The sequence below is a fragment of the Tachyglossus aculeatus genome, chromosome 14 (assembly GCF_015852505.1).
Source record: "Tachyglossus aculeatus isolate mTacAcu1 chromosome 14, mTacAcu1.pri, whole genome shotgun sequence".
Taxonomy (NCBI): Eukaryota; Metazoa; Chordata; class Mammalia; order Monotremata; family Tachyglossidae; genus Tachyglossus; species Tachyglossus aculeatus.
In genome coordinates, this window is record NC_052079.1 from 51403062 (window position 1) to 51415792 (window position 12731).

The 12731-nt window shown below is 50.5% G+C and overlaps 1 protein-coding gene across 1 annotated transcript in view; it reads left to right on the forward strand.

The window, feature by feature from the left end:
- The window catches only part of FAM83F (family with sequence similarity 83 member F), a 37390-nt gene that overhangs the window by 8200 nt on the left and 16459 nt on the right, over positions 1 to 12731 (forward strand). The window contains 1 exon segment of the mRNA XM_038756811.1: positions 10924 to 11091. Within this exon segment, the coding sequence (XP_038612739.1) occupies positions 10924 to 11091 (168 nt within the window).

Genomic DNA, 12731 nt, shown 5'->3' on the forward strand with positions numbered 1-12731 from the left:
TAGGTTCCAACCTGATTAGCTTTTATCTACCCCAGCGCTTAGTACAGTGCCTGGCACGTACTAAGCGCTTAACAAATACCTTTTAAGAAAAAAGTCACTTCCCTGGGCTTCGTTTTCCTCATCTCTAAAATGGGATTCTTTCAGATTGTGAACCCCTTTCGGGACAGGATCTGTGTCTCGTGTGGTGATCTTGAATCTGCCCCAGTGTTGTCACTCAGTACTTGCTTCATAAATAGCACAACTCAGGAGCTAGGGAGAGGAGAGTCTGAAGAGCTGAACACGAATCCCGGTTGCCCCATACATGCCACTTTGGGCCAGACAGTCACCTTCCACATCAACTGTCCTCGCTCTTGAAAGAGGGAAAGAAAAGCCAAATGGGACTGTGAGGTGGGGAGGCCTGGAGGCGATGGGATTCCTAGGATCAAAGAGAATTCCCTGGACCTGGAGTTCTAAACAATAAACACTGGGATGAACCCGCCCCCGCCTGTGTCCCTCCCTCCTGCCTAGGGCTTTGCCTCTGGTGGTGGTCAGATTCTCCCGCCACCATGAGTAATCCAGCTGGGGATGGATACACCGTTGGGAGCAAACAAGAGGAAGATCGAATGAGTCCTAGCCGAGTCAGCCCACGGGGAGGGCGAGCCCTGGCACCGGGCCGGCATCCGTCCCTGGCCCCGCTTCTTCCCAGCTCCCCGTCTGCTGTCGGTACTTCTGGGAGGCAGCCAAGCAGACGACCGAGAAGCTGGTCCGGTCCCCTGCTGTCCCTCCCACCCACCTGGGATCTGCCGGATGAAGGCCGGACCCTCCCTCTATCCTCCTTCCCCTCCACGTTTGATTCTGAGGCCAGTCAGCTATGGACAGGGGTAGGGTCCAGAGGAGCTGCTGGTTTCTGTCCCGATTGAACCAGTGAAATGCCGTGTGACCCGGGGCAAGCCGCTTCCCATCTCTGGGCTGTCAAGTGGAAGAATATCTCCCCCTTTAGATTGTAAGCTTGTTGTGGGCAGGGATTGTGTCTGTTTATTGTTATATTGCCCTCTCCCATTCGCTTAGTACGGTGCTCTACACACAGTAAGCACTCAGTAAATACGATTGAGTGAATGAATGAAGAATGTCTCGCCCAAACGACTTCTGAGCGCCTTCAGAGAACTGAGGAGAGCAGATCTATGGAGGACTCTGAACAGCGCGGGGGGAAAAGGGAAAAGATGATGTTGCCTTCTCTGCCTCATCGTCCTATCTTATTTACTACCCCGAGTCAGAATGGCCACATTAGGGTTGCCAATCTTTACACTTAGGTGTACTGGCTCTGGGTCGCAGAGCTCGTGTGTGTGACCTCTGGATCGGATTAGTATGGGACTGACCCAAGAGCCAAGCCTTTGAGGTGCTGCAGGAAGACCGCTGACCTCCGGAGACTTTGCCCCAGGTTTGGGAATGGAGTGGTTCTGAAATCATCGGCCCTGGAAGGAGGAAACCAGCTGGGTGAGAGAACTCTACCCAGCCCGCTCCAGACGCTGCCTGTCCATTAAAGGACCAGCATCGAGGCAACTCAATGGACCAATGTCTGGTCCGTGATCCTGAAATAACAGAACCTGGCCGAGGAGGAGAACTGACATGGAGAGCTGAACCACTGCTTCCAGTCAGTCAATCATATTTACTGAGTGCTTACTGTGTACGGAGCACTGTACTAAGCACTTGAGATAGTACAGTATAACAACACATTCCCTACTCCCAGTGAGCTTACAATCTAGAGGGGAAGACCAACATAAATAGAAATCAATAAATTACAGATATGTCCATAAGTGCTGTGGGATTGGGAGGGAGGGGATGGGGGGGGTGAATAAAGGGAGCAAGTCAGGGTGATTCAGAAGGGAGGGAAAAGAGGGCTGAGTCAGGGAAGGCCCCTTGGAGGAGATGTGCTTTCAATAAGTCTTTGAAGGCGGGGAGAGTCATTGCCTGTCACTGCTGTTGGGGATGGGGCTATAGAGGACTGGTGGGAAGTGGCCACTGGCCATGAGGGTCTGAGTGATGGAACTGAGGGCGTCAGTGCTTAGAACAGTGCCAGCGCTTAGAACAGTGCTTTGCACATAGTAAGCGCTTAATAAATGCCGTTATTATTATTATTATCTAAGGGCTTCTGGCCAAAAGGACGGGCTGTGCCCTTGACCCAGCCCTGGGAGCCCGAAGTTGGCCTCATCAGACCAATCCCTTATCCGTGATCAGGTTCCCTATCTGTGATCCTTGAAAACATTACCGTCTGTAGCTAGGCCTTCATTTGCAAGGGGCCCTACCACCCTGACCTTGACTCCGTAGCCTCCTCTGACTCGAAGAGACCCACAGGGATCAGTTAGTTATTCCACCCCGCTCAAGACTCCAGGCAGAGCCAACCCAAAATCATTCCTGAGTTAGTTGAGAATCCCAATAGACCACCCTCCCAGGAAATTTTTTCTTCCTTTTTAAGCTAACTCCTTCAGACACAGAAAATTGACAGCTCAGCCCCATTTCTTTTCCTTCTGGCCTCAAGGGAGAGGGAGAATGGTTTCTCAAGTAACCCTTTTTTATGCCGCGCTCCACCCGGGCTCAGCCATGCTCACAACCTAGCGGGTTCCCCTTTCCTCTAAGCCCTCCCCAGGCCAGGCAGCTGTTTCAAAGTTCTCCCTGTGCTGGGGTTTAAGGTCCACCGGCCTGCCTGCACCAAGAAAAAGGGAAGATGTGGCCCTACCCTCAGAGCTGGGACAAATATGCTGACAAAAGCCAAGATCCACCCCAGGTCAGGCAGACAGAAACAAATGTAAACATGCATTCATTCATTCAATCGTACTTACTGAGTGCTTACTGTGTGCAGGGCACTGTACTAAGCGTTTGGGAAGTACAAGTTGACAACATATAGAGATGGTCCCTACCCAACAACGGGCTCACAGTCTAACAGTGCATGACACAAGGACACCAAGAACAGCGTCGTCTAGCATTTGGTAGGGAGGAGTTCAGAAGTGCACCAGGTTACTTGGGTGATTGGTGGGACTGAGAGCATGGGAGATGAATTTGGGATGGCATGGGAGAACCAGATGAGTTTTGAAGGATCTGGAGGAGTGGAGGGTGTTGTAGTGAAGGATCCAGAGTTCCCCCCACATTTAGGGCTTAGCAACCCCCCATGAGGTTGGACCCAGGAAAGCAACAGAATCTAGGGAGGGATGGTTCTGCTTCCTCTTAATTCCCCTTGAGGGCAGGGAATGTGCCTACCAACTCTGTTGCATTGTACTCTCTCAAAAGCTTAGTCCAGTGCTCTGTGCCCAGTGAGCTCTCAGAAGTACCACTGATGGATTGGTGCAGGATTGTGGTGACCAGTGGGGCTTTTTCCTGTCCTGGTTTGCTTTTATGGTATTAAGTGCTTACTATGTGCCAGCCCTGCACCAAGCCTGGGGTTAGATACAAGCTAATCAGGTTGGACACAGCCCCTGTCCCACATGGGGCTCACAGTCTTAATCCCCATTTTACAGGTGAGGGAACTGAGGCAGAGTGAAGTGACATGCCCAAGATCACCTAGCAGACAATTGGCAGGGCAGGATTAGAACCCAAGTCCATCCGACTTCCAAGCCACTGGGCCATGCTGCTTCTCCTTGCCCGATCCAACCTGTACCTGGCCAGAGTCATGCTTTCGTGGGTCTTTTCACCTTCCCACAGTCTGATCGAGTCCTGCGGTGATGACCCTCACAGAGGATCGACAGAGCTGGGGGGATGGTGATGGTTGGGATATGCCCAAAGTCTAACCTCTGTCTTAGCCTAGCTCCTTTCCTTGCCTTTTCTCTGAGACAGGGAATGGGGAGAAGGGTGGTCAAGGGGTGGGATGGGGGGGGAGTTCCGAAGGTGGGGTGGATTAAGTAGTTGCCAAAACCCTGTGGATACACTACCAGAACGATTGCAGATGGAGTTGGGGCATTCTGGGAGAGATGTGTCCATGGTGTTGCTATCAGTTGGACATGGCTCGACAGCATAAAACAAAAACAGGCCTTGGGGGACCCCACTCGTTCTGGGGGCTGGGGTGGGAAGCTATTTAAGGGAAAGATTGCTTTTTAAATCACCTTCCTCCCAGCCTTCGGGCAGACTGCTCTGCACCCAGTGACTTGCCTGGCCCGGCCCACGTCATCCCCCGGGCCTGGAATGCCCTCCCTCTGCCCATCCGCCAAGCTAGCTCTCTTCCTCCCTTCAAGGCCCTATTGAGAGCTCACCTCCTCCAGGAGGCCTTCCCACACTCAGCCCCTTCCTTCCTCTCCCCCTCGCCCCCCTCCATCCCCCCCTTCTTACCTCCTTCCCTTCTCCGCAGCACCTGTATATATGTATATATGTTTGTACATATTTATTACTCTATTTTACTTGTACATATCTATTCTATTTATTTTATTTTGTTAGTATGTTTGGTTTTGTTCTCCGTCTTCCCCTTTTAGACTGTGAGCCCACTGTTGGGTAGGGACTGTCTCTATATGTTGCCAATTTGTACTTCCCAAGCGCTTAGTACAGTGCTCTGCACAATAAATACGATTGATGATGATGATGATGACTTGCCCCAACCCTCTCCCCAAAGTCCTATGTCGGATAGGAGATGGGGAACTGGACAAGCAATAACTTCTCCTTCCTTCCTACCCTTGCTGAATGGAAGATTAGATCCTAAGGCCCCTGGTAGAGAGATTGGAGAGGGAGGATGCCTTTATCAACGCCACCACCCTGTTCTGTCCCAATGTGGCTCTTCCAACCCCGCTTTGTGCAATCAAATGGATTAGACTGAAAAGCCTTCCCCGATTAATCCCATTTCACTTTTTTCTCTCTCCAGTAACCCCTTAGAAATGTGTCCAGAAGAGGTGTGTTTGTGTAACCTCTATTCTTTTCATTCCAGTTTTGTTGACTTGAGTGCTCTTTGTCTTGTCCTGCCCAGCTCGCCGAGGGCAAGGATCGTGGTGTGTTCTTCTGTGCCTACCCTCTGCGCTGTGCGCACAATAGGTCCTCAATCAATTATCTGGATGGACTGACTTTTTAAAAGCAGCTGCCTCTCTGCTCTCCTCTCCTTGGAGGGTCCACGAGGTGGAAAGTTGGGGGTCTTTGTTCTCTTCTCTGTCATTCACCTTGCCAAAGGTGCTCATGGGTCAGGCCCCTAGGCGTGGGGCGATGTCCCATTAATTAATCCTCTATCAAGTTTGCGTTCAGACCTGCCCGAGAGCCGCCCCTCAGCCAGATGGGAAAATGGTGACTCGGAGCTGGGTTTTGGACTGGGCCCAGGAGGAAAGGATACTTCATGATAATCACTGGGGCATTTTTAAGCACTTACAATGTACCAAGGGCTAGAGTAGACACACTAATCAGTTTAGCTGCAGTCTCTCCGTGTTCCACATTGGGCTCGCAATCTATCATCATCAGTCGTATTTATTGAGCGCTTACTGTGTGCAGAGCACTGTACTAAGCGCTTGGGAAGTCCAAATTGGCAACATATAGAGACAGTCCCTACCCAACAGTGGGCTCACAGTCTAAAAGTGGGAAAGAGCAAACAGGTGTTGAATCCTCATTTTACAGATGAGGAAACTGAGGCCCAGAGAAGCGAAGCGACTTGCCCAGGGTCACACAACAGGCCAGAGGAGGAGCCAGGATCAGAACCCAGGGCCTCTAATTCCCAGGCCCATGGTCTTCCCAATAGGGCACGCTGCTTGTCTTTTCCTTTTCCCTCCTCGGACCCTGGGAGCCAGTGAGGTTTGGGCAAGGCTATTCTAGAAGCCACAGCTCGCCTGAATGTGGTGCCTGGTACATAGTAAGTGCTTTACAAATACCACAATTGCTATTATTGTTATCTGCAGGCTTCTCATTCCCCAGAGCCTGTGCCAGCTTCATTTTGTAGCCTCGGCCCTGTGTGCTCAGAAGGCCCTGCCCCACTCCCTCTTTAATAATAATAATAATAATATGGCATTTATTAAGCGCTTACTATGTGCAAAGCACTGTTCTAAGCGCTGGAGATGTTACACGGTGATCAGGTTGTCCCACGTGGGGCTCACAGTCTCAGTCCCCATTTTACAAATGAGATAACTGAGGCACAGAGGAGTTAAGTGACTTGCCCAAAGTCACACAGCTGACAATTGGTGGAGCCGGGGTTTGAACCCATGACCTCTGACTCCAAAGCCCGGGCTCTTCTCCACTGAGCCACACTGCTTCCTCCATCTCCCTCAGAGGTGAAATTCTCTACTGCTGGCCTCTGTGCTCAGTGGAAAGGCCAGGGGCGGGAGCCGACTGGTGAAATGGATAAAGCAGCGGCCTCGGAGGAAGGAAGTAATGGGTTCTAATCCCAGCTCTACCATTTGTCTGATGTGTGACCTTGGGCAAGTCATTTAATAATAATAATAATGATAATGATGGCATTTATTAAGCGCTTACTATGTGCAAAGCACTGTTCTAAGCGCTGGGGAGGTTACAAGCTGATCAGGTTGTCCCACGTGGGGCTCACAGTCTCAATCCCCATTTTCCAGATGAGGTAACTGAGACCCAGAGAAGTGAAGTGACTTGCCCAAAGTCACACAGCTGACAATTGGCGGAGCCGGGGTTTGAACCCATGACCTCTGACTCCAAAGCCCGTGCTCTTCTCCACTGAGCCACACTGCTTCATTCCACTTCTCTGTGCCTCAACATCTATAAAAGCAGTCATTCATTCAGTTGTATTTATTGAGCACTTACTGTGTGCAGAGCACTGTACTAAGCGCTTGGGAAGTCCAAGTTGGCAACATATAGAGACGGCCCCTACCCAACAGTGGGCTCACAGTCTAGAAGGGGGAGACAGGCAACAAAACCAAACGTATTAACAAAATAAAATAAATAGAATAGTAAATATGTACAAGATCGAGTACATGGGGATGGAGTCTCACATGGGGATTGAGACTGTGAGCCCCACATGGGACAGGGACTGTGTCCAACCTGATTTGCTTGTATTCACCCCAGTGCTTAATACAGTGCCTGGTACATAGTAAGTGCTTTACAAATATCACAATTATTATTATTATCTGCGGGCTTCTCATTCCCCGTCCATCGGCCGCTTAGCCAGAGACTTTCCAGCCTCTTTAAATGGGCTCAGGATTTGACCTTCTTGATTTCCCTGTTGCGGGAACACTGGAAGTGGCTAGGCTGCTGAGAACTTAAGGAGTCAGGGAGTGAAGAGTTAAGGGAACCTCCAGGGATTTGGTAATTCCTGACTGGTGTTGGGAGGAGAGGCCCTGCGGGAGTGAAGCCTTTTATTTCTCCTTCCCCCTTTAATGGTGATTAAGAGTCTAGCAGGGGATGAGAAAGAAACTGGGGTGTTTAATCAAAGCTGAGATGCAAGTGGCGCACAGCTTTGAGTTCCCTCCTCATCCTGCCTCCCCAGCTCTTCAGCAGGATGTCAAATGAGAGAAAGTTGAGCTAATGAGACACCAACTGCCCCCATCTTGTCTTGGGACCCTGGCAGCTTCTAAAAGCCTGTGCCCTTCTTTGATTAACCTTTTCCTGAGTCGGTGTCTGACACAGGTAGAGGCACGAAAAGGAGATGTCGAGGAGGGCGGAGATACGTTGCTCTTTCTTGGCAACGTCCCCGTCCTATTAATGTGGGTCGGTGACGCCCGAGTCTTCCCGACTCTGCGCATTTGCATTCTGGGAGCCCAGAGGTTACATTCGGGGAGGTGAACTCGTGGAAATAAATGAAATAAGCGTGCAGGCTCGACAAAGGGTGCCGATTCTCACAGGCCTGATGACACACAGCTAAATGTCACAGTACCCTTGGAGCTCTCTGCTACAGCTAGACCACGGGACTCGGGAGTAATTGATCTAAAAAAAAAAGTAGCGCTATTTCTCCATCTCTTCTAGTGGAAGTACCGGTGGTAGAAATTTAACAGCTTCACAGAGGGCAGGTTAACGGGAAGCACGCGGCTGGGGGATTTGGAATCTTAGCCTCTGTGTGTCCCTTCTTGCCTCAGTTTCTCCTTCCATGAAAAGGGACCGGTACCATGCATCTGTGGCGAGCTCCGGGCGAGTGGTCAGTCGATCAATCGTATTTATTGAGCTCTTACTGTGTGCGGAGCAGTCTAGTAAGCGCTTGAGAGAGTATAGTATAACAGAGTTAATAGACACAGTCCCTGCCCACAGTGAGCGTACAGTCTAGAGGGGGGTCGCTGCTGTTGCTTTTATTTGGAGTTAGAGGTGGGCTCCGGGAGGCTAATGTGAAAATGACTCTATAATAGTAATAATAATTGTGGTATTTGTTAAGCGTTTACTCTGTGCCAGGCACTGTACAAGCAATTCAGGTTGGACCCCGTCCCTGTCCCACATGGAGCTCACAGTCTCAATCCCCATTTTACAGATGAGGTAACTGAGGCCCAGAGAATTGAAGTGACTTGCCCAAGGTCACTCAGCAGACAAATGGTGGAGCCGGAATTAGAACCCGTGTCCTTCCGACTCCCAGGCGTGTGCTCTAGCCACTCTGCGGAGCTGCTTCTCACGGAGCACTTTTCTGTCCACGGAAACGAAGAGGGTGGTGGTGGAGTGGGGGGAATGGAGAGGAGAATAATAATAATGGTGGTATTTGTTAAGCGCTTACTTTGTGCCAAGCACTGTTCTAAGTGCTGGAGAAGCAGCACTTAGTGGGAGTGCAGGTCAGGACGGGGGCCGCGGGGACTGTAGAGTGAGACCAGTCATGGACAAGAAAGGGTGTTGACAGGTTTGATCCAGGCACCATGTGGGAGTCTAAACATTGCTCCATGCCCATTCAAGATGAGCGTGCCAGTGCTCCCTTTGCTTTCCCTCCTGCATTGTGGTCCCTCGGGGTAGCTGACTGGCTTTGAGTGCTCTCATACCCTCCCCTCACTCACCAAGATTCTAGGCAGATCCTAGGAAGGGTGCTAGACAGATCCTAGGAAAGGTGAACATTCGACTTCAAGGCTGTCCATCCCCTCGCCCCCTCCTACCTCACCTCCCTTCTCTCCTCCTCCAGCCCAGCCCGCACCCTCCGCTCCTCTACCACTAATCTCCTCACCGTTAGGCCTCGTTCTCTCCTGTCCCACCATCGACCCCCGGCCCACGTCCTCCCCCTGGCCTGGAATGCCCTCCCTCCGCCCATCCACCAAGCTAGCTCTCTTCCTCCCTTCAAAGCCCTACTGAGAGCTCACCTCCTCCAGGAGGCCTTCCCACACTGAGCCCCCTCCTTCCTCTCCCCCTCCTCCTTCTCCTCCCCATCCCCCATCTTACCTCCTTCCCCTCCCCACAGCACCTGTATATATGTTTGTACGTATTTATTACTCTATTTTACTTGTACATATTTACTATTCTATTTATTTTATTTTGTTAATATGTTTTGTTTTGTTGTCTGTCTCCCCCTTCTAGACTGTGAGCCCGCTGTTGGGTAGGGACCGTCTCTATATGTTGCCAACTTGGACTTCCCAAGTGCTTAGTACCGTGCTCTGCACACAGTAAGCGCTCAATAAATGAATGAATGAATGACTCTCTTGCCTCCCCTTACCATCTGCTTTAAAGCACTCAATCACCCTGCCCTCTCCTACCTCACCTCGCTACTCCCTTACTACGACCCAGCCCGTACAACTTTGCTTCACTAATGCCAATCTTCTCGTGTGCCTCAGTCTCATCTATTTCACCGCCAACCTCTCGCCCACATCCTGCCTCTGGCCTGGACCCGCCCTCCCTTTTCATATCCGACAGACAGTTACTGTCCCCTGCTTTAAAACCTTACTGAAGGCCCATCTCCTCCAAGAGGCCTTCCCTGACTAAGCCCTCCTTTCCTCTTTTCCCACTCCCTTCTGCATCACCTTGACTTGCTCCCTTTATTCATCCCCCCTCCCTGCCCCTCAGCACTTAGGTACCTATCTGTGATTTATTTGTTCATATTAATGTCTGTCTCTCCCTCTAGGCTGTAAGCTTGTTGTGGGCAGGGAATGTGTCTGTTACCACCTATCTGTAATTTATTTGTTGATATTAATGTCTGTCTCTCCCTCTAGGCTGTAAGCTTGTTGTGGGCAGGGAATGTGTCCGTTACCACCTATCTGTAATTTATTCGTTGATATTAATGTCTGTCTCTCCCTCTAGGCTGTAAGCTTGTTGTGAGCAGGGAATGTGTCCGTTACCACCTATCTGTAATTTATTTGTTGATATTAATGTCTGTCTCTCCATCTAGGCTGTAAGCTTGTTGTGGGCAGGGAATGTGTCTGTTTTCACCTATCTGTAATTTATTTGTTGATATTAATGTCTGTCTCTCCCTCTAGGCTGTAAGCTTGTTGTGGGCAGGGAATGTGTCTGTTATCACCTATCTGTAATTTATTTGTTGATATTAATGTCTGTCTCTCCCTCTAGGCTGTAAGCTTGTTGTGGGCAGGGAATGTGTCCATTACCACCTATCTGTAATTTATTTGTTGATATTAATGTCTGTCTCTCCCTCTAGGCTGTAAGCTTGTTGTGGGCAGGGAATGTGTCCGTTACCACCTATCTGTAATTTATTTGTTGATATTAATGTCTGTCTCTCCCTCTAGGCTGTAAGCTTGTTGTGAGCAGGGAATGTGTCCGTTACCACCTATCTGTAATTTATTTGTTGATATTAATGTCTGTCTCTCCATCTAGGCTGTAAGCTTGTTGTGGGCAGGGAATGTGTCTGTTTTCACCTATCTGTAATTTATTTGTTAATATTAATGTCTGTCTCTCCCTCTAGGCCGTAAGCTTGTTGTGGGCAGGGAATGTGTCTGTTATCGCCTATCTGTAATTTATTTGTTGATATTAATGTCTGTCTCCCCCTCTAGGCTGTAAGCTTGTAGTGGGCAGGGAATGTGTCTGTTATCCATATAGTAGTCTTCCAAGCGCTCAGTACAGTGCTCTGCACGCAGTAAGCCCTCAATAAATACGATTGACGGACTGACTGCTTCCCCGGCCCACCAGGTGATCGCTGTGGTGATGGACCAGTTCACAGACGGAGACCTCTTTCGAGACATCGTCGATGCCGCCAACAAGCGTCAGGTCCCTGTGTACATCATCCTGGATGAGGCGGGGGTGAAGTTCTTCCTGGAGATGTGCGGCAGCCTGGAATTGAGCGACTTCCGGATCCGGGTATTTATTCACCCCCTCCCCGAATCTAGGCTACGGGGATCGGGGTTTGAGGGAGCGGTCGCTAGGACGCTGGAAAGAGTACGCTTCATCTCCTCTCCCCGCTCCCTTCGGCCCCCTCCTCTGTAGCCTTTAGCCTTAATAATAATGGCATTTATTAAGTGCTTACTATGTGCAAAGCACTGTTCTAAGCGCCGGGGAGGATACAGGGTGATCAGGTTGTCCCACGGTGGGCTCACAGTCTTCATCCCCATTTTACAGGTGAGGTCACTGAGGCATAGAAAAGTGAAGTGATTTGCCCAAAGTCACACAGCTGACAACTGGCGGAGCCGGGATTTGAACCCATGACCTCTGACTCCAAAGCCCGGGCTATTTCCACTGAGCCACGCTGCTTCTTTGATCTGTTCATTGTTATATTAGACACTCCCAAGCGCTTAGAAACATGGGCTAGTGGAAAGAGCACTGGGCCTCGGAGTTGGAGGACCTAATTCCGGCTCTGCCTCTGGTCTGCCGTAGTCGGCTTAATAAAAAGAGCCTGGATTTGGGAGTCAGAAGTCATGCAGTCTAATCCCGGCTCCACCACTTGTCAGCTGTGTGACTTTGGGCAAGTCACTTCACTTCTCTAGACCTCAGTTACCTCATCTGTAAAATGGGGACTAATAATAATAATAATATTGACATTTGTTAAGCGCTTACTATGTGCAAAGCACTATTCTAAGCGCTGGGGAGGATACAAGGTGATCAGGTTGTCCCACGTGGGGCTCAGAGTCTTAATCCCCATTTTACAGATGAGGTAACTGAGGCACAGAGAAGTTGTGACACAGCTGACAGTTGGCAGAGCCGGGATTTGAATCCATGACCTCTGACTCCCAAGCCCATGCTCTTTCCATTGAGCCACGCTGATTAAGACTGTGAGTCCCACGTGGGACAGCCTGATCACCTTGTATCGCCCCCAGCGCTTAGAACAGTGCTTGGCACATAGTAAAAGCTTAACAAATACCATCATTATTATTCTCTGTGCCTCAGTGACCTCATCTGTGACGTGAGGATTAAGACTGTGAGCCCCACAAGGGACAGGGGCTGTGTCCAACCCGATTATCTTATATCTACCCCAGTGGTTAATACAGCACCTGGCACACAGTAAATGCTTAACCAATACGACCATTATCATTATTATCATTACAGTGCTCTGCACACAATAAGCGCTCAATAAATGCAATTGACTACCGCAGAGGGACTCAGTGGAAAGAGCACGGGCTTTGGAGTCAGGGGTCATGGGTTCAAATCCCAGCTCCGCCTGCGCTTCAAGGCTGTCCATCACCTCGCCCCCTCCTACCTCACCTCCCTTCTGTCCTTCTCCAGCCCAGCCCGCACCCTCCACTCCTCCGCCGCTAATCTCCTCACCGTACCTCGCTCTCGCCTGTCCCGCCATCGACCCCCGGCCCACGTCATCCCCCGGGCCTGGAATGCCCCCAATCCCTCTGCCCATCTGCCAAGCTAGCTCTCTTCCTCCCTTCAAGGCCCTACTGAGAGCTCACCTCCTCCAGGAGGCCTTCCCACACTCAGCCCCTTCCTTCCTCTCCCCCTTGTCCCCTTCTCCATCCCCCCATCTTACCTCCTTCCCTTCCCCACAGCACCTGTAT